This window comes from Terrapene carolina, unplaced genomic scaffold (genome assembly GCF_002925995.2).
Source record: "Terrapene carolina triunguis isolate 2854851 unplaced genomic scaffold, T_m_triunguis-2.0 Scaffold89, whole genome shotgun sequence".
Lineage (NCBI taxonomy): Eukaryota > Metazoa > Chordata > Testudines > Emydidae > Terrapene > Terrapene triunguis.
In genome coordinates, this window is record NW_020664440.1 from 16584511 (window position 1) to 16612040 (window position 27530).

Consider the following 27530-nt stretch of genomic DNA (forward strand, 5'->3'; position numbering starts at 1 on the left):
TTTTTCAGGCTTCATCCCATTTCAGACCCCACAGAGCGTATCTATGCTGGGAGCAGATTTAATTGTAAAAATCAGCTCCATCACGTACATGGTTACATATCCTGATTTGTATTTATTATGCTGTGCAGATGAATTAGCCCCCAATACTGTCTGGTTAATCGTTCACCTAATGAAAAAAAGTGCTCTAATTTATTATTCAAAGAATTATTGGATGCAAAATAATGCAACAGTGTATGTCAGAAATTGTCTGCCCATATTGCTGGCTCAGCTCCTTCATGCATGTATTCAATAATACAGTGCTGAAAGAGACACACAGTGGATTAATAATTGCCACTCAAGCAAAGAACAAAGGTAAGAAGAGAAAATGTATTTGCAATCAAAGATGGGAAGAATTCTTAAAACAAATAAAAGGACATTTTAAAAAGTTGCCAAGTGACTTACGAGCCTCCCAAGTCCCATTTTCAAAAGTGACTTGGGCACTTAGGAGTGGCTCATTGACTTTCAATGCGACTTGGGCTCCTAAATGCCAGAGTCACTTTTAAAAATGGGAATGAGATGTTTCTGAAAATTTTGCACTAAACTCCCAAAGCAAATTAAGGGGAGAAAAAAAACCCCACTACAGTTCATCCAGTGAGTGAAGATTACAAATTTCTTGCTTAAGAGGCCTGGATTAATGGTTAGAACACAGGACCAGGAGCCAGGAATTCCTGAGATCTAATTCTGGCTCCAACACTAGACCCCTCTGCCTCAGTTTCACCATCTGTATAAGCTTGACACCCACTCACCTGCATCATCTATGCCCGTATTTTGGGCACTTAAATAAATGGGCAGATTTTCAAGAGAGTGCAGACCCAATGGCTCACACTGAAGTCGACAGAACTTTGTTTCTTTCACAAACAGCTTAAATCCCGGCTTTTGGAAATCAGGGATGTGCAGGCACCCCACAAGCTCTCAGTGAAGTGCACAGCACTTTTGAAAAATCAGGCCACTCATTTAGGTGGCTAAATAAGGCTGAAGAAGCCTAAGTGTAGACACAATTTTGACATTCTTGCCCCACTTGAACTGCCCACTCACATGTCTTGTACAACTATGTACTGATGTGGTATGAGACCATCCACACCGTTATGGCGCCCTTCCCACCAGTCCTCCGATGCACGATGGTACAAGAGGAGTGAGGCTCCTTTCTTAAAGGAGAGCTCTCGCAGGGACCGGCCAATGTAGTCAAACTTCGCTATTGCTTCAATCTGTTCCACTTCTGGAAGAGAAAGAGAAAACAAAGCAAATATAGGCATGTTGTCCTCAGAAATCACCTGAGCCCCATCAGATGCCTCTCACCCACAAGACATTGATACTACTCTCCATGCTTCCTGACAACACTTTCTACTAAGTACTGTCCATCCTTCTAGGATTGCTAAATTCTCATTGGTTTCCCAGACTACCACGCAAGAGGAGATCAAGAAAAGCTACAAAGCAAATGGGAATGAATTAAAATTTCATTGCATGCAAGTGATGTTCCCAGCTGTGCCACCATATTTATTCATGGCCACCCATATTTATAAAGTCATTTCTTTTGGTTATGGATTCTGGTTCTTCCTAGGTGGGGGACATTGTAAATTTCACTCACATCCTGGGATCAAATCACCACTTGGCTACTGCTTCAGATTAGATTTCACCCCCTTTCCTTTATTCTGGAGGCAGTTTGGTCTGAATTATTAATGGGTAGCAAATACTCTCGGAGGATTCCCATCGGGAGAGTGAATACAAAACCTGAGCTATGCGGATACCCACCATCCATCATCAAATCATTTCTCTAGACTCCCCCACTACTCTGCCACACCCCACCCCTTCCAATCTGAGCGCCGCCATTCACCAGATATTTCAGAATCAGCATCTACAGGCCAGATTTTCAAAAGAGCTCAGCTGCCATTACAGCACCAAAATTAAGTGGCCAGGTTTCCAAAACGTGCCGCAGTCAGGGCACTGAGCCATTTTGAAAATCTGGCCCCAGAGTGTCTCAATGGGAGGGGCTGGGTGCGGAGCACTTTTGAAAAGCTGTCTTTTATTTAGGTGCCTGACAAGTAGCAGCGCTCTTTCGAAAATCTGGTTCCAATTGTGGATGCTGACCACTTGAAAAAAAAAAAAAATCAGACTAGCAACTCTCCTGAAAAGCTGGTTTTGCACTAGCAAGGCAGAGACGACAGCCCCTCAGGATTGTGAGCGTGCTAGAGTGCACAGTGCATTACTTAAAGCAGTTTATCAGATTCACGTTAAATGCAAATTATTGGATTTAGGCAGCAGTGTGCACCACTCTGCCCACTATCAAGGCCATCCGTGGGTGCCAGTGAGAACAGTTTATGTAGCTTGGTTTTCATAGACCCTGCCTCTTGTTTTCAAGCCCTACCTGCAATGCAGAAAAATGGGGACCGACAGAGGCAGCAGCAAAGCTAAATAGGGCAAATTAACCTTGATCTTTCATATCTGCCCCATTCTCATTAGACTATGGAAACTTCCTTCATTCCATCTGCTGCCTCTTTGAATTGCAGGCTCAGCACCTGCTGGTAATCAGGATCTGACCTACCCTTCTGCTTAGAAACTAAGTATGAATGAGGCGGGCAGTGCTAGGGAGGGGGAATCTGCAAGATATTGACAAACTCCCCGATCTTCTCTCTCTTGTGACACAGTACAACATTGTTTGAGATGTTCCTTTGTGCTAGATGGGTCACCCTAAGATACATATTTTCGCTCAGTACAAATGAAGTGACATTTGGGGCTATTACGGGAGGGGAGGCAGATCAATGGAGGAAGCTCACTGGAGAAACATAATAGGAGAGGCTATCAGAGGAGCTTTCAGAGCCCTGATAAAATATTGAGCTTCTCAGCAGGGAGTGTGCATGGGGGTAAAGAGAGAGACAGAGTATGTAAATTCATAAAATAAAGCCGCTCTTCTTCTCCACACTTGCATCACAGTTAATCACCCGGAAACTCCAATCAGAACTATTAATGTGACCGGCCAAGCATAAAATTGGCTAAATGGCAGCTTGCTCTCCTTCACCTTTGAGTCACGTTAGCTCCAGCTTGCTGCTTACACTGAAAAACGTAGAGTGCCTTTTTCGTTAAAGACCCATTTTCAATCATCTGAATGATCATCTCCTTCCCACCCCTTGTGCCATCTTTTTACAGACCACCAATTAGGGCCACTTATGCCATTTCCACATCAAGTGTCAGAAAGGCACTGGGGTTTTTTACAGCAGTAGAAGAAATCAATGGAAACAATAGCAACCAAGAAAGTAGACAACAGGTGTGCATAGCAGTGCATCATGCAGATTTTACAGTGCCCCTTCACTCTGCAGAGTAACTCAATTAAAAAGGCATCTGGGGTTCTGGCTTTATCATCTCTCAATAATCCCAAGACAAAATTTGTTCAGTTTACCATTATTTTTCCAAAAAGCCACAGCTGCAAATGCAACCTGGATATGGAAAGCAAGCTGGGCTCTTTCTGGTTTGTGCATCACAACTAGAAACGAAAGGTTCTGCCCTCATTATCACCTAAGCAATGCCCTTGCAATCTACGCTGGTTGTAGAGATTTTACTGAGGGCATAACTAGGCCCCGCATGTAGAATTTAGTTAACAAGTCTGTTGCCAGAACAGAATCCAGCACCTCCCGCCGTAGCTGCCTCAGGTCCATAGGTCTGAAAGGAGTCAGACGAAGTTCAGGTTTATTCGTGTCACGAAAGAAAGCAGACCTGACTGTGAATAAACAGAGGGTGCCTAAGAACGGCACCATTTTGGCTAAGGTTTCTTCAGTGTAGGGCCACCGGGTGGGTGTGACCCAGAGCCCACTGATGCCAATTGAAAGACTCCCATTGATTCCAGTAGGCTTTGGATCAGTCCCTTGAAATTCGTTACTCTTCCTTTGGTATGCACAAGAACGTGGAGGTGAATGGAAAGGGGGTCCCAAATACAACAGGCCCTCCCCGCTGCCCTAGGCTGTACTTGTCGGTTACTTTCACACAGCAAGTCTCTTGCTCTTTTCCCCACCACTCACATCCATCAGGTGGCGATTGTATTGTAAAAACAGTGGCCAAAAGCCAGCCAGGTCACCTCAATTCCAAATTCAAAAGAGAAGAGCTCACTGTCGGGATTAACGGGAGTATAAGGCGCAGTTCTGAATGCATTGTTTTAAAGCTCTCACAATAGCGCAGAATGAAACTGTAATGTAGCCTGTGGCCTCCCGCACCGCTCCCCGTGGTCTATGTTGATTAGATCCCTCTAAAGGAGTGTTCATTAATATGCACATGCACTGTCAGACACATTGCAACATCTTCCCCCCCTAAACAGCCATATGGTAGTCCAAGCTAATTTGATTAGGAGCAAAATACACATTGCAGTCCTGCACGCATGTTCCCCTGGCTCTTCCTACTCAGACTCAATTTTCCGCTGTTTATGTCTACACTCACCGTCGTCGCTGGTGTGCGGCTCTGTGCCGTTGTCATGGTCCACTTCATCAATGGTGCCCGGCTCGCTGTGGGGGCTGTCGCTAACATTGAACAGTTGGGAGGGAAAAAAAAGATACAAATGTAGTTTAAAAAAGAAGAATTAGATTCTACTTGCAGACTACACAGTAAAACAAGTTCTTGGACTTCAGTGGCATCAGGATTTTGCCCCATGTGAGTTGTGCCTTTGACTTCACCCTTTGTTTGTTTTAAAATCATGGCACATCTCTGAGCTCTCTCTCAGAACCCGAGACTCTCATTCTATGAAATTCATATACAGGGCCTGAATCTCCACTGTCCTGCACCTCCTGTCATCGCTTACACCTGTGCAAAGCAGGGGCAAAACAAATTCTCCGTTCACCCACTCGGTCTCATCGATGGTATCATTTCACACTCTCATTGTACAAGCATTCATGGTGACAGCAGGTGCAAATCACGGGATGAATGAAAGCTTTAAACACCTTGAACTTCAGGGATTTTGAGCTGGAATTTTGGTTGCGCCCATTATAAAGACACTGACTCACTGTAAAAATGCAGATCTGAATCCAGGTTTGGATTTCAAGCACCCCCGAAATTCCTGGGTATTGATTACTGAGATCCTTGTTTGAGCATGGGGTTATGTTTTATAGTTTCCTCTCAATTGTGACTATTAGAGGGGCTATTTCTGCAGCAGAAATGACCTGTGCAGTAAATCTTGCCCATTCCCCATTTCTGATAAGCAGAACTATGAAGTGAAAACTCCCATTGAAGCAAGTGTTTCTTTTTAACATTCACAAGAGAAGGACCGAACAAGACATATAGAGAGATGGGTCCCAAGCCAAACCCTGGCTTCATAATCTTGAGTCAATGGAACTTTGTATGAGTAACAACTGAGTAAAGAACTATGGAACTTGGATCAAAATTCCCAATTCAGGAGAAATTTGGTCACAACAACTGACCTAAAATTCAGCTTCTGTATTAACAAGCTTTAATGAGTCTTAGACCTAGAGAATTTTTGTTTAGCATAAATGCAAATACATTTTTAGAAAAAAACCCAACCAGTGTCCTGAAGCTTTCGTAATGCTTTGCGGCACTGAACTAATGCGGGAGGACTGGAAAGGGAAATTGACCATAAGCAGACTAGTCCATTGTCACTAGCGAAGCTGAGAGAAATGCAAAACATAACCAAGCTGCTACAGAAAAGCAAAGCAGATTTTTAAAATTCTCTTTGTTTTACTAATCTACAGTGTTACAGTAGAACCTTGATTTTAGAACCCCCAAACTTACAAATGACCAGTTCCACAAACCATTTTCTCAACGAGGGTGTGGGAAGTGATGTTGATGAAGAACAAGTCGACATCCCTCCACATCCCAAAGCCCTCAATGCACTGGAAATTGCTTTGCAGTGGTTTGAAGGACAAAAAGAAAATGCTGCAATGCACCATTCTGCAACTTATGCATTGCACTGTCTGTAATTTTGAGATGTTCTACTTCATGAAGTTTGTGATTTTATGAACTCCTCAGTCCCCAGTGAGTTTTCAAACGGGGGTTCTACTGCATTTGTAACAAAGATAAGGATGCAGTAGCAAGGGATAAAGCCAGATCCTCAGCTCACGTAAACCAATGTCCTTCCAGTGAAATCAGTCAGTTGTTCCAATTTACATCAAATTTACACCAGCTGAGAATCAGATCCATGATGTTTATAACAGGAAGAAGTAACACTGACAAAACGGAATGAATTCCCACCTGGGGTTTACCCCAGACCTGTAAGGCCTGAATGCTTGGCCCAAACTTTCCCAGGGCATTCTGCCCGTCCCAATCTCTTAAAGAGCTGCTTTTATAAGCCATTTCCCTGAACTCATGTGAACGAAGTTAACCCCTTGTTCATCAGGCACCAACTAGTAGCCCTGCATTGTCACAGACTCACTCTTGGCTTACAATGGAAAAAGATAAAGCTAGGGAGAGAGGTCTGGCCCTGTTTAGAACACTAAAGTTGCTTATTTCAATCACCCACTTCTTACCAATACTCTTCCCCTCCAGTCATGCATTTCTCATACACAGGTCCTTCCAGCTCTCTGTGGTTGGGGAAGATGCCCTCGTGATTTATGATGATGGTTTTGATGACCTCATTTACATGGGCTTGGCAGGACACCGGATCCTGCCCGTCTGGAATGTGCATCAAAGTTGGTCCAAAGCAGATGGCCAGGTTGTAGGGATCCATCATGTTCTCATCACTGTACTGTGACAAGCTGCAAACACAAGCAACCCACAGGTAAAGTTCTGAGCCGTCTAATGTTGGCTCCAAAACCCAGCACTACAGAGAGTTCATGCAGTCATGCCTAGGAAAGACATTAAGCCAGAGCAGACAGCAAAATATTAACAACCAAAGTGCCTGTCAGCATTTGACTTGACAAGAAAAGGGAGGCCACTGGAAAGGAAGGGAGCCAGCAGCTGAGTTAAATAAGAACCAGATAAAGAGACTCACTGATTGAGGAAAGCAAAGAGGTATCTCATGACAACAATGACGGCTCGGGGTAGAGTAATGATAATTTGCTGGATCTGGTGCACTCTTTCTGCAGGGTTCTCCATTTCTGGAACACAAGAATACATGGTAGAGTTTTATGGTCAGGCACTTGCCTGAAGGGTTCTAGTGGCTAAACAACATAGTAAAGCCTGGACTTTTATCCAGATCTAATAGCCTGACATGTAAGGGGGGGAAAAAACTTTATGTTTCCAGACCGATCTGATTTATAATTTGACACTAACAACCAAACATAGAAACATGCCTACCAAAATTGTGCAGCTCTGTGTGTACAAATGCCCATTTATGTCTGTAAATGTAGAATTTGCATGGAGAAATTCAACGCATGCATTAAATTCAGTATCTAATTGAAACTGTAGATATTTCCATGGCTACATCTTTATTACCAGTATTTACCAGTATTTATACATTTGATACCTAAACTGCTACTGCATTTCCCAAAGGATTTAGTCAATACAGGGACTAGAAAACAGAGCAGTTTTTCAGCTTTCCTATCCTACTTCTGTTTTAATTTTCTTTACTGCTTTATGGGCCTAATCCTGAGGTCCTTACTTAAGCTTGGTCTATACTAGAAAATTAGGTCGTCTTATCTATATCACTTATGGGGTGTGAAAAATTCTCATCCCTGAGTGCCGTAGTTAAACTGACCTAACGCCCAGTGTAGACAGCCCTAGATCAACATTAGATCTGTTGACCTAGCTATCGCCACTTGGGGAAGTGGATTATCTACACCAGCTTGAGAACTCCTCCCATCGGCGTACGTAGTGTCTACACTGAAGAGCTGCGGTGGTGCTGCAGTAGCATTTCAAGTGTAGACAAGCCCTTAGTCTTTCACTCAATCCTTGCTCTGTTTTTACTCACGTCAAACTCCCATTGATCTCAAAATGAGAGCTTTGCCTGAGTACGCTAACTCAGGACAGGATCTCTCCCTCTAGGCACACCATCAAAGCCAACATACTGTATTAGAAGCTGACCTATTTCTTTATGATGTGTGACATCAGGGACATAGTGTGGGCACAGTGTTGGGAATACAGATGAGCACACTGGTTCATGTGTGACCCACACTATTCCCTGAACCTTCACTGCAGCTAAAAGCACTTTCCATGGCCCAACCACAGAACTAGACTGAACCTGAGCAGAGCCTTTACTCAAGGTGACTCAATTAGCTTCTCCCATTTCCTCCCCCACTTTTTTCTTTTTTTAATTGGGTGCCTCTGCTGTCCCAGGTTCGATCTAAAATGTTACAGGAAAAGTGACTTCCAGGCCATTTCTGATCCAAACAGAAGCAATAAAGACCAAAGATTTTGTGAGAACAGGCACTCTTAGGAAATTCCCTGTCCCAGCTGGATGATCGAAGAGAGATTTCTACTCTAGGGGTATGTCTTACACAGCCCCAGCAGTGGGCCTCCCAGCTCAGGTCAGCAGGGCTTGCGCTAGCACTCTAAAAACAGCCCAAGCCGCAACATCTACACCACTAATTTTAGCACAGTCGTGCGAGCCCCCTGAGCTCGAGTCTGTCGATCCAAGCTGGGAGGCTCATTGCCATTGGCTCTGTAGATGTACCCAAAATGAATTGCCTAATGTTTGGGTGCTTAGTCAAACTGTGAACCTTGCTGAAGTTTGCTTATCACTCTGAAACACAAAAGCTGGTCAATATTTTTTGTTCAAACACTTTTCTGTGACAATTGGCCACATTTCAAACATGGAAATACTGCAGGAAACATTTTGATTTTCTCCAAGTTTTCCATTCTTTGAAGAAAATATTGGTTTTATTCTTTATTTGTTATCATTTGCGGTGGTCAGTTTTCGTTGTTTTGATTAAGGATGGGGGTGATTTTAATTAAATTTTAAAAAAATAAAAAATAAAAAATAAAAGAATTTTTTAATCCAAACAAGATGACGACGAATGATCTGTATTGAAACCCAGTGGAACAAAACGCTCTCGGCAAATTTCAAAGTGTCCATTTATACAAAAATATTTCAACCAGCTGTAACAGAGAGGTTTTAATGGATGTAATCATAACTGGGGCAGGCCAGTGAATTGTGAACCTTTAGAACAGGGGTCGGCAACCTTTCAGAAGTGGTGTGCTGAGTCTCCATTTATTCACACTAATTTAAGGTTTTGCGTGCCAGTAATACATTTTAATGTTTTTAAAAGGTCTCTTTCTAGAAGTCTATAATATATAACTAAAAACTATTGTTGTATGTACAGTAAATAAGGTTTTTAAAATGTGTAAGAAGCTTCATTTAAAATTAAATTAAAATGCAGAACCCCCCGGACTAGTGGCCAGGACCAGGCAGTGTGAGTGCCACTGTAAATCAGCTTGCGTGCCGCCTTTGGCACGCGTGCCATAGGTTGCCTACCCCTGCTCTAGAATCAGAATTCCTTTAATGTCCATTTCTTTGGCATGTGCATTTGAGAAAGGTTTCCATGTAAACTCTCAGCTCCCAGCTGAGCAAAAGTGACAGGCAGCGTCTCATTTGTTAAGGAAGGAAGATGCTCTCGTATCACATAAACAGTGAGTTATATGGCACTGCAGCCTTCCGGGGCATTCAAAGGCGCTATGACACGTGCAATGCCACCTGCTGCAAAAAGTCACTCAGAATACTTTAGCGTGAGCCAAGGGAAATCAAACAGGCTTTCTGTTTTACTGCAGTAGAGAGTCCAGAGAGACTTCTTGGCTGAGTCAACCTTTCTGCCTTAGTAAGCTCGTGGATCAGAACAGTAAGTACAAGGCTTGATCATTTTACAGCATTTTGTTTTTGAGTGGTTTTCAGATGTAGACATTTTCCCAACCCATTTAGGTTGAGAGACATATTATATAGCACACATTTATCGGACAGAAAAAAGGAAGACATTTATTATAAACGTACCATCATCAGCACTTGATGTAAAAGAAAGTTAGGAAAGAGGAGAAGAAAAGCTATATAGAGATTTTTTTTAAAAGGGGGATAAGGAAGAAGAAAAGAAAAGGAAACACTCAGAAAAGAAACCAGAAAATTAACCACTGATGTATGCTAGGAATCACTCCCAAAGGCTCTTATAATTGTGCTAACTGGCCCCAATTCAGCAAGGTACTTAAGTGCATGCCTAACTTTAAGAACATAAGTAGTCACATTGACTCCTATGGGAATATTTATGTGTCTACGGTTAAGCATATACTTACCTACCTTTTTGACTTGGGACCTTGGGCCAGATCCAATGCCCATTCACGCCTATGTACTTCAGTGGGGGCTGGATCAAGACATTTTTTAGCCTTGCTTGCAACTGTCTTTGTAAGAGGCAGCCTGTGTCAGCAGCATGTACGCTAGAACCGTGCAAAATTCAGCACTTTCATTTTGTGAAATTGTTAGTGGAAATTGCTTCCATCATGTGGGATGCTTGCACACATACACCCTCTGCCTCACAGACTTTGCTGTATGTAACATTTTGACAGGAATGGCCATTGTATACATTAAAAATATGAGACAACAATCAATTTCCTAAGCCTATCGACACAAACCTATGTTGCTGGAAAAATGTGCATACCGTAGGCACATCTTAGTAGAAATAGGCCAATTTGAATGTCACCCACCCCTAGATATAACCCATTTCTTCAGGTTCTGCTGAATCCTTAGCATTTTTGAACACTAACATTGAAGGGAGAGGTTAGACATGAGCAGTAAAGGCCCTGATTAAGCAAAGCACTTAAACGTGTGCTTATCATTAAGCAATTGAATAGTCCTACTAGAACTATTCACATATTTTGACAGGTGCTTTGTGACTAGGACTGAAGTCTATACATTCTGGATATTTCTTTTGCAAAATAAAACTAAGAGTAAGCATTTTATGCAAAAATGCACATCACGCTCCCCTGTTATTTCTAAAACTGCAGGTTCATCCCACCAGTTCCCCTTTCCCTCAAGGGCACTAAGAGTGTCCATCACTTGGCAATACATATTCACTTCAACCAGGAGGTATTGAGAGAAATATAATTAAGTCTGAGGTTTTTTCCCCAGCTCCATTAGTTTGAGAAGAGCAGTGTGGAATGTTTTGAAAAGAATAAGAATCAACCTGAACCTTCACCCTGAAATTCAAACCCAAACTTTGTAAGGTTCAAGGTACCTGAAACAATCCCACCCCTGACCGTTCACATCCCTCAGCACTTTCCAGATTTGTTTGGGACGTGAAATGCAAATGGTGAAATACCATGAGAAAGACTGGTCTCTTGAGGTTCTTCTCGCTGTTTGAGCCCAATTTTGCAGACAGAAGAGGTTCGGATGAGGTTTTGATGCTTATCTGTACTGATGGGCTTATCTACCACTGCTTCTCTGTTGGGAGGACACTGTCTTGTAGCTGCAAAAATCAAAGGAACCTACCTGTGTCTCATTGTTGGTACTTACTTATAGTAGATATCAAATCTTGAAACCTTTCCTTAGGAAACAGTGGGTTTTCCAGTCCTCGGAAATACAGCTTTAAGACCCCAGCAACCGAATTAATATCACGTTCATTTTGATCGTCAGCGAGAGGGTCTTCACCTGAACACACAAAAGATTTATTTTCAGCATTCTTTCCTAGCTGAATTAGGCAGCAAGCACCACTCAGCTAACTAGAACTGGAAAACCAAAAGCTCTGCATTGATAAAAAAGCAACACATGCAATGGTAACACTGTGTAGTTTCCCAGCACGTCAATGGCTTAATAAGATATTGTGTTAAGCAGCATCATGCGGAGACATGCTATAGCCTAGCATATAGTAATCAAGGGGATGTGGGTAATTGTCACAGTGAGGGTTTTAAAACATTCCTGAAGGTTAGCAGAATTATTTGGTTCTTTTTCCCTCATTTTCAGTCCAATACATCTTTTGCATTCAGTGTGTCAGACAACTCAAGGAAGGATGACACAGTGGTACGGGACAGCCTCAAAAGATGGGACCTGCTGGATGATGCAATCATGTCCCACCTCACCTGTGTTACGTTGAAATCAATGGAATGGTATTGGCCAGCTCAACAAGTGCATTGTATGGTGATAAGTCTGGAGGCGGAGATTTTCAAAGCTGCCTAAGGGATTTGGATGCCCAGTTCCTATTAAAATGAATGGTAATTGGGCATCCAAGTCCCCTAGTTGGCTTGGAAAACCACAGCTGGAACCTTCAGTGGTGGTCATGTGCTCACAACCTTTCCCAACCACCAACAGCTATTTTAAAGTATTTATGGAGTCTCAGATTCTAAGGCCAGAAGGGCCCATTATGACCATCTACTCTGACCTCCTGTCTAACACAGGCCATACAATTTCACCCAGAGCAATTTTGATATAAATATAAGGCCCAATCCCGCAACCCTTATATGTCTGGGTGCTTTTTGCCAGGCTGAGGCTCATTGTTATTAATTTTTAATAAACTATGTCATCTGGAGGTCAATTTAACATTTACTCCCTGTATTATGAGTTAAGATGAGCCTTTGTGAAGTTTGTCAGTCTTTTTCCTATGTATAAGAGTAATAAAGGGCAGCTAACGTGCACAATTTTGCATTGGCCCTATCAAGCACAGAGGGACAAGAAAAGGTCTTCATCATCCCCATTTTCTGTTATCCGGGAAATGGTACGCTGTCTAAAGGCCATTAGGGTGTGATTTTCTAAAGCCCTTAAAGGAGGAGTTAGATATCTTAAAATCCACCCTTAATCTTGGTCTCCTTGATGGATAGGAGGAGAGGTCCCAGAAATCACACTCTTAGCTGCATCTAGGTTCCTTGGCAGGTCCACAGGCTACTCACATACCTCTTTCAAATGAATTCTTGATGTCATTGACTTCAACCTGAGACCCAGGAACTCTAAAAATACCCTGTTGCTGAAGACCTGGAAAGAAGGAAGGGAGGGAGGAAGAGAAAGAGAGAGAGATTGATTGATTTGTTCCAGTGCATTGAAGCCAACATCAAAATTTGGAATTTCAGTTGTTTTGTTCTGCTGGAATCTGATGGGGGTTAATATGCCAATCTCCACAGAATCTGGTAAAGAACAATCCCGGGGAAAGTAAAAGCAATGGACCCACCCATTACCCCCAAATTAATAAATACATAAAAGAAGTCAGAACCAACTCTCATGCTCCAGAAAACCTATACCTCACCCCTAGAAAGACACATAGCAGAAGTCTGCATTTTCCACACTGAGCAACACACAGCATTATACAGACATGGCCATTAAGAGCTGATGTTAAACCTTCCTGCCCTGGCTTGTCAAAATCTCAAGCAGAAAACAGCCCCACGGGCTCCCCTCAACCGCAACCTTCCCTAGTAACACAAACACTTGCAATGAAAAAAGAATTTGAAGTGGGGGCAGGTGCGATCTGAAAGACGAGAGGCAAAACTGACAGGTAAAGGGCAGCCCAGAGCCAGCGTGTAGTGACTTAGACTGCACTGTGTCGGACTTGAAACATGCCAGGCGAGCGTCCCCTGAAGTGCCTCCACTGGTTTTTGTTGCTAAAGAAATTGATAAGCTCTGCATAGGCTACATCTGCCTCTTTGTGCAAGAAAGGGAGAGGTAGGGGACCATATTAAGGTTTTATTTCTGCTTTTGCCTTTTCTATTCCAACCCCCCTAGATCAAATACCACAACCGGCTCCCATTGGATCAGGGTCCAAGTGAACAATTTAACCCCAAGTAAGCACATATAGGACCCATATATTTATCATGTATACAATATTACATCAGAGTTTATATCCTTATAACTCACATCCATACAACTGGTCAAGGCAGCTGGCTCCTCTATTATCTTTCATCATCAATACTTTATTTCTTTTACACAACAGCTTCCATGGTAGCTATCAGCAAATGAGGAATTAGCTTACCATATAAATTGATGTATCGGATGCAGCTTTCAACTACAAGTGGGATAGCCTGTCCTGAATCCTAAAAAAAATAAATAAATTCAATAAAGAATGAAGAGCTTATTAGCTTGACGACAACAATGTACTGGAAGCTTATTCAAATAGAGATTGCAAAAACTCAGGTTTGAAGATCAGCGCCATTGAGTTTAGTAAGAGAATAAGCAAGAAAAGGAGGTGCTAAAAACATCAAGCCATCAAACAATGCTGAGTACACTTGTGTGAAGTCAATTATTCGTGGAAAAGGCCTCTATTAATGTGTGCGAAAAGCTAATTCTCCTTATATGGTTGACTGAAAAACAAAACGTAAGGGACAAATGAAACTGGATCACAGCTACTCCATTTCAAAGACGTAATTATAAGCCAGATCAAGCCTTGCATTATACCTGTCTGATGAAACAGGCTTCTGTTACAGAATTTAAAGAATATTTTAGTCTAAAAAAAAGAGCCATTGTCACAGAAGTGACAAAAAATGTGTGAAATGCATTAACTATGGACCTAAATGGGGGCCTCATGCTAGAATGAATTTTGGCTTTTGTTCTCGTATTTAAGCCACTTCTCAGAGGGCCCCTCAATAGACTGGGGAAGGTCTGCAGGTAGGTTGGGCTTTGGAAGTGGACATTTTTACAGTAGGGATACAAATGCATCCCTCACATAGATTTTGTTTGGTTTCGGAAAGGAGGCCCTCTAGTAAATACCTGGTTCCTTGTTCGAGCATTCCTTCTTCCTCTGATAACATAAAAAAGCAGCAGAGCAGGAAAAAAAGAAAAGATTAAGCAAGAATAAGATCAGTTAAAGTAAGCATATCTTCTGGAGGCCATGAAAGCTCAAATGCAATGGCAGCTTAGAAAGATCCAGTTCAAGCTCCCAACTTCCCCCCACCCTCACCCCCAAAGCCTGCTTAGTATGCAGTGTCTGAGCCTCAGTGATTGAGGAGAATTCAGAAGCCTCTTGCCAGATTCGTGCCATTCCTCCTCCTTCTGCCTTCCTGCTACTGAACTGCCCAGTGTCTCCCTCCCATCACTGTATTCAAAGTGGGCTTCTATTTTTTACCCACATCCCATAGATGTTCAGAGGGAAGTGTGGTGCCCCGGCTTCTCAAAAAGAAGGGAACAGAGAATTCTTGGGAACAGAAAACCCTTGTGTTCAAGGCATCCGTTAATCACTAACTGCCCTGGGTTAGCTAGGAACTTCCATAACTGTCCACTACAGGGGGTTTTATGCAGACACATCTGGTACCAGCCTTTGTTGGGCACAAGGTTCAGGATTAGATGGACTGTGGGTCTGATCTGGTGCAGAAATCCCTAGGATTCTAAATATGTGAACAATGGTTTCCCTCAGGACTCTGCTCATTATGTAGGACGCTAGTCCTTTCAGATAGGTTTCCAGTGCAGCTAATTACTCCAGAACAATATTTAACAGGCTGGACTTTAATCAATATTGCCTTTTTAAAAATCAATTTAAGAATGGAAAAATTATAATTATTAAAAGATTAATAGCTTTGTATGTCTGGACTGTATATTTGTGACAATGCACTTCCCCATTTAAAAACACTGCCTTTAGGTTTATGGCTGCACTAAAGTAGCATAATAGAATAATCTAAAACAGGGATGGAAAAGGCCCATTAGTTCGTCTAATCCAGGCTTTTCTCAGTGCTGTTCACTACAATATTTTCTCTCATGCTCTTTCCAGTCTCAGTTGAAACATCTGCAGCAAAGGAGCTCTCATCCCTTCACAAACAGAATGTATTGCAGGATTAGATTTTGGAGGATCAGTAGTTAGGCAATTAGATTAACCCTTGGGGAATACAGGGGAAAGACTTTGAAGGCCTCTTCAAAGATCTGTACTATTATTCTTATACTATGCAGTTTATTCGGACTGAATGGGCCAAGTGGATTCTGAGTTATATGCATAATAAAGGGTCACATTCTGCTCCTAGTTTCACTGGTATCAACCAATTTAATCTGGATTGATACCGCTGTAATTTAAAAACAATTTGATCCAAAAAGTTATCAAAGATGCACACTGTGCACTGCCAGAGCAAGTTAGATCTTTCCAAAGAGTGTAACAGGCCACTTAGCCAAAGCCGCTACGGCTCTTCAAGAAACCATTTGCTCCTGTGATGGAAGAGTAATAAAAGGGAAACATTGACATTCTTCTCCCATGTATTGCTTATAGTTTTTGTTTTCTACAGCCCCTAGTTCACAAAGCATTTAAGCACATGACTGAAATTAAGCACCAGCTTAAATGCTTTGCCAAATAAGGATGGACTGCTGACTCAGAGTCTATGGTGACACAAGCACATTACTTCTATTTCAGCCGTTCTTCCATTCCCCAGCCTGTGTTAGAATAAAACACCTTACAAGAGGAGGCTCATCCGCTCTGCCAGCGCTGGATTTGACTGGAGGGCATCAGCACCTATCCACATTGGCTCTAATTGACTAGTTTTTGTTTTGTTTTTGGGGGGAGGGTTAAGAAAAGCATAGAATATGTAATCCTCCCACTCAGCCACCTCTAAACAAAACATTTCAAGTCTGCTTTGCTAACATTCTCTACAACAGGGAGGCAATTTGTGAGAGTTTATGAATCATTTTATCTCCTCCTGTAGCCATGAAAACAGGAGATAAAATGTTCTGATTTCTTTTTAAAGTTTCTAATCAGACATTGCTCAGGGAATCCTCCTCGAAGGACAATATTTTCTTGTGAGGTCGCTTCACCCCTGCTCGACACTCCTCTTAAAAATAAAAGTCTAGGTGTTAGCTATATATATATATATATATATATATATAGTGCTATCTTTCCTTCCCCAGACACAAAGGACCCCCATCAGTGGAACACCAGGATCTTTGGGAGTTTCTTTATTTTTTGCTGCTTGATCTTCTGCAAGTCTCTTTCTATGACAGGTGGGAGTAATGCTGTTTACTTCCAGGGTGTTCATATAACAGCAACTTAGAAAGCCAACACAGCTACGCCTGTTGTGATAAGATATGGCACATTGCAATTAACCTGCTGACTGGCAAGAATGACATGGTGACTCCACACTGTTCCACAAGGGTCATTACCATTATCTCATCCCTCCCAGTTGGTGTGGACAGTAGCGTGACAAGTAATGTAATGAATGCACCGTGGGTGAGAACAGATATGGAAGGAAATCTTCACTGAGGCAGAGAGCATACTAGCCGTGTTAACAGTGTGCACAGTGGATAGGAAGGACCAGGTCCAAAAGAGGAAATGAGTTAGCAATTAGGATAGAAAAACCACCATTACATTCAGAGCGTTCATAGACTCTCACTGTCAGCCAGCAAGTACCTTAATGAACGTTTCCATATTGCCGTTAAAGAGTTTATGATTATAGACTGAGAGAGGCCTAGGTCTCCTCATTTTCTGTGGTTTAGGGGGAAGACATGGGGGCCTGGGAGAAATGGAACAAAAAAAATCAAAACACCAACATAAATACATTGACAGGGAAAGCTTTCATAGGCTGTGGTGGGCGGGTGGACGGGCGGGGGAAGGGGGGAAACTCGCTGTGAGGACTAGTGCATTGGCTCCAAACGGATGCTGTATCTGTTCCCCCCGCTGGCATCTTCCTACCAAGCATCCCCACTTACTGAGAATTACTTAAATCAAGTCACAGAGTTTTACTGATTATGCCCACATTGTTTGGGAATCCACACAGCACTGACTATACTCTCGATGTCCCAGGCCAGGGCTCAGCGTAAAACCTCACATGGGTTTTCTAGGGCAGACTCTTGATTATTTCAAAGCCCTAGCTAAGCGTCTAGAGGGGGAGATCCTTGTGTGTGCTGACAGACCTTGGATGTACGGTTTAGGCCTCAATCTTGTGATGAGCCCCAGGGAAGCATGCGTGGGAGAGCCTTTCTGTGGGCAGCTCATTGCAAAATCGGGGCCTTACACTGTAAGCTGTTGGAGGCAGGGACCGTGTCTTCCCACCAGCCTGTACATCACCTAACGCCTGGTCAGCGCAGCCCATTACCCACCATGATCTCCCAAAGTTGTCCAGCTATGCCACATGATATGATCACCAGCAGAGTAGCAGCAATTAGACAGCTCTAACAGGATGTTGCTACAAGGCACAACTCTGACAAGCTACTAGTGGTCCATCATAAGACACTCCCCTCTCAGGAAATTAAAAGCTGCGCACTGTGGTGACTAGCCAGGATCTTAATAAATGATGGACTATTAGCAATCTTCTTCTCCTGCCACACACAGAACCTGTCACCTCCATGCCAGAAATTAATACAGCTGCTTAGTATTTCTGGTCAAGACCTTGTCTATTACCTCTGATAAGCTGTGGTTTGTTTTTCACTCTCCGAGACAACATGTATCACAGTCCCTGCTTGGGATTTGGGCTCGAAGCAGGGGTGACATTTTTACAGAAGTAAAGGCCAGCGTTGGCCCTTTGCTAGGTTTTTAACATTTTCCTGCCACTTACGCCAGTTCATCACACTGTCCTTCTGAGAGAACTCTCAGAGCGGCTGAAAAGTTCAATCCATTCACTGGCAGACCCCAATTACGCCAACGCTAACCTACAGAAAACACTCAGGGCAAAACTGTTTATTCCCAAACAGATCTCATCCTAGTGTTGGGAACTCAGCAATTAAGAGGAAAGTGATGGCACCTCCAAAGAACCCGCAGCTAACTTTTATTTGTAAGATTACAATTACAAATATTCATAGGGACACTGTCTACGCAGGTGAACTTAGGCCCAAAATTTGCAAATAGCTGTAAGAAAAAAATGCTGGTCAAAATTCCTGGGTTTTGTCATTTTTTCCCCTTCAAAATGGATGCTTCAATGTCGTTTTTAAATTTTAAAGTCAGGACAGCCCCCAGCCACCCCATGCAACCCTGCAGAGGCCAGCACTCATGCACAACAGAGCAGTAACCAGCTGAAGTGCACAACTCAGCCTCTATAACAACCCTTTGGCAACAAACCAAACAGTGTGGAATGGTGGGGGGAAAAAAACAGCACCATATTTAGGGCTCTGTCTTTGTCAAAATTAATTCCCTTTGTTTCAAATTCCCAGTGGGTTTTTCTAAACAGTGAGATTTTTTAAAAATAAATCACAAAAAGTAGTTCAAGTCCACAATGGTCAAGTAAAGGGAGCATCTGATAGACAGCAGGGAAGTGTCAGGGCATCCTAAGGGGCAGGTATATGAAGGAGGAATCTGAAGTGAAGCAACTATTGGGCCTGATTCTGGTCTCTCACTTACTATTACTGCTGGAATCACAGTAGTGCTTACAGGCCCCAACAGAGAGCAGCACCCATTATTCCAGGCACTGTACAAACACTGAGGCTAGGTCTACACTACCCGCCTGAATCGGCGGGTAGAAATCGACCTCTCGGGGATCGAAGCGGAGGTGGGAGTAAGCACCGTCGACGGGAAGCCGTGGAGGTCGATTTTGCCACCGTCCTTACAGCGGGGTAAGTCAGCTGCGATACGTCGAATTCAGCTACGCTATTCGCGTAGCTGAATTTGCATATCTTAAATCGACCCCCCCCTGTAGTGAAGACCTGCCCTCTGTAAGAGACAGTCCCTGACCTGAAAACTTACTAGTCAAAAATAGACAAAGGGTGAGAGAGGAAACAGAGGCACATAAAAGTGACTCACCCAAGTCCCATAGCACAGAACTTACAACAGGGCCCAGGTCTCCCAAGTCCCAGGCAAGCGCCCCATCCACTTACACCAGGGCAATTACGAGCAACTCCACAAAGACAATACACTTACGTAGGAGCGGCATTGGGCCCACTGCCTTTATAGCTGGAATGGCTGGCAAGTGATACTAGCTTCTGCCCTATGCGCTGCTGGGGTGTTTGGACCTGATTTTCAGATGCAATGAGCTCCTGCAGCCCCATCTGACATCACTGGCAATTGTGCTCAACACCCCTGGACATGTAGCCCATGAACGCACAGGAGGATTATTTCAGTGCATTGGGTGGAGATTTAGCCAGTTGGTTCTTATTGACATTATTCAGAATGTGACTATATCTTCTAAAATTCAAGTCTACAGAACTCAAATATCTAGACCTTGAAGGAGAAAAATGGCATGAAGTCCTACTGTCATGATTCCACTCTACCTTCATCCTCACCGCCACAAAATGTTCTGGATGTTTGTATTGTAACACATCACAGGAGGGGATTTTAATGAGTCTGGCTAAAATCAGTGCAAAGAGCCTTCCTGCAAAATTTCTCAGAGAGCTGAGCTGAACCGATAAGAATAATTTACAAACAACTCTAAACGTTAAAGGTGACAGAGTCATGATCCACTGACACATAAATCCGGTGCCTTTAATTAAAAGAAACAATTTGACTCTAGGCACTTTTGCTGCTTGTAGCCATTCCTTCAACTGACAATTCAGGAGCAGAAACCGTTACAGTGCAGCGAAGAGCCCATCCAATTCTCAGTTAGATGACTGTGATATAAACCAAAGAGACCGAGGATGTTTGTTGCTCTATAATTTCCTCTAGCTGGGTGAGGCCCTGAAGGAAAAAGATTGTGGCATTCTGGCCTCCAGCTGGATTTAGTCGGAAGGCCATTCTGACAGTGCTTATAGTGCTGCCTCGGGAGGAGGAGATTTTTCTCATTTGTTTGTTTATGTGATGCACAAGCTAATTCGGGGACAAAAAAACAACAAAAGCAGCAGAGTGCTGTGTTGTCATCCCTCACTCATGAGTGGGTAGGTCTACACTTACCCGGTAGTTCGGCGGCGAGCGATCGAACTTCTGGGTTCGACTTATCGCGTCTTGTCTGGACGCGATAAGTTGAACCCGGAAGTGCTCACCGTCGACTGCGGTACTCCTGCTCGGCGAGAGGAGTACCGCGGAGTCGACGGGGGAGCCTGCCTGCCACGTGTGGACCGAGGTAAGTTCGAACTAAGGTACTTCGAACTTCAGCTACGTTATTCACATAGCTGAAGTTGCGTACCTTAGTTCGACTTGGGGGGTTAGTGTAGACCTGCCCTGAGTTATTCGTTCCCCTGATTATTTTGGTCTGTGACACTGTCCCAGTCGCTTCCGCCCCAGATAAGGAAGCTCCTTAAGAGCAAAGTTTAGGTACAGTTTTTGGTCTTCCTTTAGTTACTCTGGTGTCCCTTCACCAATCAATCAGTCCTTTACCAAAGCACCTTTCCATCAGAGGATCACAAAGTGCCTTGCAGGCTGTATTGCTACCACTGAAATGCAATCTCATCTGGGCTGGAACATGGCATCATTAGAGACAACGCTGGACACAATTGGCTTTATCGCTCTGTCTGCGATCAGCCAACTATGGCTCCAACTAGGACCAGTAATTAGGTAATCAGTGGCTCCTGGGGTAGCTGGTAGCCTTGGAAGAACCTGGAAGCATGATTCTTGCAGAATCAGCTATCCAGGACTTGCAACAAGTGAGTGAGCAGGCATTTGAGCAGATGCCTCTTGCCTCCATTGGATCTTGGGAGATATGCAGATTGGGAAGTTGAGCCATGTACCTCTTACACAGCAGATAACCCTGATGTAAGAATTCCTCAAATTCACACACCTTCCAGTCCCCGCCATGGGTTATTCTTGCCTAGGGGAGAAGGGAACCTCTGTGTTCGCATGTGATTGGCCCCGGCCACCTCTGTTTAGAATCCTGGTCAGTTCTCAGCCCTGCTGACGTTCTAAGGCATGTTAACTCCGGCAGTATGCCTCCATTTCCAGCCAGTTGGAAAGGCCCAAGGCACCCCGAATAGCTTGCTGAAGAGAGAGCTCCATAGAACGCTAGAGGAGCTGTTTTTCTGTCTGGAAATGCAGCCACAACAGCCAGCATGTTTCAGCATTTATAAGATCAAATGTTTCTGCTGGTATTGAAAACTTTATGAAAAACTGAAACAGGGCTATAAAAAGATTATGAGGGGTTTCTACAAGCTGTGGGGAGGGGTTTGGCAGCTCCACTGACCCACATCCTATTGTTATAAATCCTACAAATTCATAGCAAGCTGCTAAAGTTAAGCTCAATGGCTTTGTGTACTGAGCATTCGGAAAATGCAATGGAAAAGGCCCCTCCCTCCTACATCTACTCTCAGCTCCATCAATTGCTTCATTTGGATGGAAAGTTGTGGGGTGCACCAGCATTTTCTGTACTGCCCGTTAAAAGGGCTGGATCTGGGGTGGTCACCCCAGCATCACCTGGAGCCCCATGCAGCAGGTCCTGCCCTTGCTTGAACAGCGGGTGGACAGGGAGGGGCTGGAGACTGGGTTGGGAGGGTTGACACCCATGTGTCGTGCAGTCCTAAGGCTGGCTATGAATACAGCACAACTTCAGATACGTTTATCGAGACACTGCAATGCACCGTGCTGACACAGCACTTCCAGGCACTTCAGAGCTAGTCAGCTGGAACTTACACTGCAGCAAAACAAGGGCCTGTTTGTCATCATTCTAATTAATCCACTTAGACAATGCAGCAGAGGAGCAGGCCACTGATGTGGGGAGCTGGGTTTCAGCCTCTCCCCTGTCGCACGGCATAGCCCAGCACAGGGCAGCTGGAGGATTGTAAACCCAGTGTGCTGTGTCAATAAACAACACATCAAGCCATGTCTTCCCTGGGTCTTGATCCCTCGGAAAAAGTGAGCCAGCCCCCTCCCCAAGCGGGTAAAGCAGACGAAACCCTTCTTACCTGGTTGTGCCACATTCAGCTCTTTCACCTAGAAAGAAAAATTGCACATGAATTTCCATCTCGTTTTCACATCAGTGCCAAGGACGTGGGCTGTTTTCTCTCTCACACACACACACTTAAGCTGTCAGTTAATTGCTTGTGACAGGTGAGAAACTGAATATGCCTGAAGGTCCTGTATGGTACCGAAGATTTCTAGTTTGTTGCTATGTTACCCCACTAACAACTCCTCCACTGAAAGAAGTTTTACAAGTCACGGTCCCTAACCTGTGAGCCACGGAATCCCCTCGCAATCCACTGATGTTAATGGTTTATTTTCAGGATTGATCCCAGAGATAGTATTTTGTGTCTTCTTGCCTCTCGTAAAAACCAACCAGGTCCTCAGCTGGTGTAAATCAGTGCAGGTCCACTGCTACCAGTGCAGCTATCCCGATTTATACCAGCCGAGGAACTGACCCTTGTGTCTGATTATTATACCAAACCAAACAGGAACACAGTATTGTGATAAGGACTGTTGCCCCTGGGGAGTGAGCTGAGATTATCCCACTGCCTCATGAAGGGCCACTAATAGCATCTTAATACAGTGGAGTATTCAGTAGCTCAGCTTTTCCGAAGAGATAAAAGACCATCTAATCATATCCAGGCAGACTCTATTCTGGCTGTCAATATTCTTATTCCCTTCATGTATTTATAGTGCTTGGATTTTATATAAACGGCAGCACATCACTGATAAGATCTATTCATTTTTATAAGTTTATGTCATTCCACAGATAAATTGTAAACTAATTTCGCATGCTGTTTGTGCCTTTCTGCGAAGGCCTGAAAAGCTGATTTCCTCTTTATTTTGTATGGCACATAAAAGGAAACATTCAAGTTCACATCCCTGCTACAATGTCGCCAGATATCAGACCTCAGCTGACTCCTCACTGCCATCTACACACTGTCCTGAGCGACACTGTTCGATCACACAAGTTCAAACACCATCTCTGCTTGTGCGACGGCCACCATCTTGGCCATCAAGCCTGTAACTGAAGTGGGGACCTCCAGAGATAAAAGCATGAGCTGCTACAGCTTGAGCTAACAAGCCTAGGTTCTGTACCTGGGGCTGTAACAGACTCATATCCCCGACAGATTGGATGCAGAGAGGGAGCGATAACACACACTCACCAGTGGGTTACACTTACAACTCACAAAACTCTTTTCCCACCTGAACCTCTCCTGCACTGTGCGGACTCACATGACTGTCTCTCTCACATCTCTTTCTAGATATGTCTGAAACTCAACATCGTGAAAAAGCCCTCCTCTCCACCTCCCTTCTGCTGGACAGCTGGCCATTCAACCATCCTTTCCCAGACCTGCCACCTCTATGGCATTTTTGACTCCAACCTCTCCTCCTCCCCCAGTAGAAAAGCTGTTGATAAATCTCACTGGTTTTCCTCTAAAAATATTACACCCCATGATAACGGGACACTAAAGTGGTACAATAAAATCAAGGAGAGTCAGGAAATACAAAAGTTAAGGTCCCTGCAGCAAATAATTTCCTACTTTTGAGCAAAAAAATACAGTGTTTTGAAAATGCCAAATTTCCTTCAGATAAAAATCAGGTCACATTGAAATGTGCCATTTTAAATATCCAGTTTGAAAATGGCCATTTGGTGGATTTTTTGCAGAAAGTCTAAACGCTGGAATCACCTGAGAGCTTGGAATGAAATGCTCAACATTTTCACGTGAAATTTTGTGACACACCTGTGGCTTTTTTCACACAGCTCTTAGGGAACAAAAATGGAGTTTAAACTGACTCTTTGCAACCTTAACTATAGTTCTCTCTCCTAAGCACTGCCATAGTTTTTCTAGTTATGGGAACAATGATTAGCAATGCATCATCAGGAGTCCAATCATTTTACACACTGATTGATGGTATCATCTTAGTATTATCAAGAAAACAGGCCTGTTCTCTGCATTAAGATCTGATCTACGGGAAGAGCCCAGATGGGTCAGATTTCTACTAAACACTTTACAATAACAATATATGGAGATATATCTACCCTGTTTCCCCGAAAATAAGACAGTGTCTTATATTAATTTTTGCTCCCAAAGATGCGCTAGGTCTTATTTTCAGGGGAGGTCTTATTTTTCCTGGAGCTTCGGGGCCTTATATTCCGGGGTGGCCTTATTATCGGGGGAGGTCTTATTTTCGGGGGATGCCTTATATTACAGCGAGAGGCAAAACTGGAAGTAGGTCTTATTTTCGCGGGATGTCTTACTTTCGGGGAAACAGGGTATTCTCAGAGAATTGGAAGGGACCTTGAAAGGTCGAGTCCAGTCCCCTAGCTTCACTAGCAGGACCAAGTACTGTCCCTGACAGCCCCCCCCCCCGATCCTAAATGCCCCTCTCAAGGATTGAACTCACAACCCTGGGTTTAGCAGGCCAATGCTCAAACCACTGAGCTATCCCTTCCCCTTTGCTCCACCTACCCCTCCCTCCTCCAAAATATCAAAGCCTGAATTTGGAAACAGCTGCTGGGAGCTCTGCCTGGCAATGTACAGTGATTGACTAAATCTAATGAGATCCATATCCAAGTTCATTTGAAATATGGGACTACCCCGATAAGAATGTAGAACAGACTGCTATTGTTCTATTACTGCAGTGTGTTAGTGGGCTATCCAGGGTACTGAGAATTCTAGGAGAGGAAAGTATTTTCATAGAGTTCTATGAATCCACCATGACAGTTTTCTTATGTTAAAATTTTATTCTTCAGATGCAGTTCTGTTTAAGGAACACACTGCATGCAATAAATCACGGGATCTAAGGGAAAGGTAGGTTCTAAAGCTAAAAACTTGGAGGGGAAAATATGTTTGGGATAAAAGACAACAAAAGCTAATTAATTTGTATTACATTAAGATCAGCAGTATGCTTATTGTAGTACTAAAATGAGATTGGAGACAGCTGATTCTTTAAACTTTAAAAATAAGTATCCTCTCTCCCATTGTGGAACAACTATCCACGGCTATAAATCATCTCAGTCTTCTGCAAACTGGGCAGAATACACAAAAAATATATATTGTTCCCATAGAGCTAAAAATCCCTGTGTTAGGTATCAATGAGAGAAAAGCGTCTCTATTCAGGACAACACTTAAGCAGCTACTTAACTTAAAGCATGTGCTTAAGCCTTATCCTGGATAGGGATAGACTTAGGCATGTGCTTAAGATGTTTCCTCAATCGCGGCCTTAAACCTAATGAAACTGTGGCTAAGGGATGACAGAGACCCCTACGCAGAGAGTGGAGATTCAGACTGTAGACCACAAGTCCAAGGTGCTATAAGAGGTTTGTAACAGGACAACAACGTTTGCCCGAAACACCGTCTTGTGTTAGCAGGTAGATGAAACACTCTACTCTTTAAGTAGGTGGGAAAGAGTTAAGTGGGTTTTCCCCAACTCACTGAGACGGGTGACTATCTGCATACAAGCAGGTGGAAATGGCTCTCCGGCAGGATTGGATCAGGCCTGAAGGAGGAACTCTAGCAGCAGCCAAGACTGGGGATGGGGACAAGGTGTGAGCTGACCGTTATAGGGTCTCATTGCTTTGTAAATAAAGCCAAGCCACAGGGAGGGGATGAATCTGCAGTTTACACAGTGCATGGACTAAGTTCAGACCTATTGCTTGGGTAGCTGAAACACACTCCTGTTCAGCCTGAAGATACCCTTCAAGTTCCCAGTTCCCTTATGTAGTCATATGAACGTGAATGTACACAGAGGGCATGTGTGGGTCATGAGCATCTCCTCTGCCAATCAGAAATGAGGAGTCCCCTTGTGGTCTAAAGCTCAGAAGCTTTATAAAGCTAATAAAAAGTCTTCCTTTTTGAACAGCATCATTAGTGCTCCTGGGAAACCCCAATTGGCTTCTCAGGAGGCTACATTTCCTTCCAGTGGAATCTTTCACTAAGACCAGGCCCCTACAATTAAAGAAATTGAATTTACACATTAACTGAAATTAGTCTGTCCAAGATATTAACTGCAGTGAAATCATTTGTAATTCAATAATACAGACCATCAGGAATGCATATTACCCCAGGTTATCCTAGTCCTAGTGAATTTAATAGAGGTTCCTACTAAAAGACCTACTGAACTGACTAAAGAATAAAGATCCCGTCTACCGATTTTCTAAACCATCCTACAGAATTCTAGGGCAGGGATAAAAGTCTCTTTTTATTCTGTTCCACAGGATGATCCACAAACCTATAGAAATCTGTAGGATTTCCCATAAGGGAAGGTGCTGGGGCCTCAGCACACATCAACTTGATGTCAGTGCCTGTCGTTAACAGTTGCAGACTTCAATGAGGGTTGTAGGTGCTCAGCACTTCACCGACTCAGGAACATTGTCAAGGATAAAAAAAAAAAATCATATAAATGTTCTTAAATTTCTTTACTGTACCACCATCACAACTCCCTGATTATTAAAAGTGAAAGGGTTTTAAATATCCAATTACTTTTCACCATGTGTCCTGTTTGGTTTGGTTTTCTTCATTTCACTTGCTTGGAAAGTGAAACTAGACCAGAAGGTTAACCACTATGTGTTTCCAGTCAGGTTCACTGCCAAGTCTCCATGCTTAGCACAGAGCTGCTGCTGCAGCTGGCTTTGGATTTTCAGCGCTGCACGGAATTTAATTTAAAATTACATTTCTGCAAGCATTTCAATTCATATCAGTGCTCATAAAAATGTTTAATGTTCAAAACCTAATCTGGAAGCCTAACGTATTTGAAAAATGACCCTTTAATTGCCAATGAAAACAGTGAAGTATACAGCATCCCTGTTAAAATAGCTTCCACTGGGTTTGGGTTTGTGCAGTTAACCCCTTGGTTGCTGCTGGAGAAAGCGTGATTGGGTATAGCTGTAATTCTGGGCTGAATCCTTGCAGGCACCAGTGCACCTGGCAGTGTAAGCAGCAATAATGCAGCCTAACATTTACATTTTGAATTCACAGTCTACTCTCGGTCAAAAATCAAGGT

The 27530-nt window shown here is 43.4% G+C and overlaps 1 protein-coding gene across 2 annotated transcripts in view; it reads right to left on the reverse strand.

Annotated features, from left to right (window-relative positions):
• The window catches only part of SRGAP3 (SLIT-ROBO Rho GTPase activating protein 3), a 225978-nt gene that overhangs the window by 10453 nt on the left and 187995 nt on the right, over window positions 1–27530 (reverse strand). The window contains exons 11-19 of one of the 2 annotated variants that reach the window (XM_024217104.1): window positions 22526–22553; window positions 14570–14600; window positions 13836–13896; window positions 12770–12847; window positions 11399–11533; window positions 6959–7064; window positions 6495–6722; window positions 4459–4538; window positions 1075–1255 (exon numbers count right to left, since the gene is read on the reverse strand). In XM_024217104.1, coding sequence (XP_024072872.1) covers window positions 1075–1255; window positions 4459–4538; window positions 6495–6722; window positions 6959–7064; window positions 11399–11533; window positions 12770–12847; window positions 13836–13896; window positions 14570–14600; window positions 22526–22553 — 928 coding nt within the window. Of the gene's footprint in view, window positions 1–1074; window positions 1256–4458; window positions 4539–6494; window positions 6723–6958; window positions 7065–11398; window positions 11534–12769; window positions 12848–13835; window positions 13897–14569; window positions 14601–17180; window positions 17284–22525; window positions 22554–27530 lie in introns of both variants that reach the window. The other variant, XM_024217103.1, reaches the window with a different exon arrangement.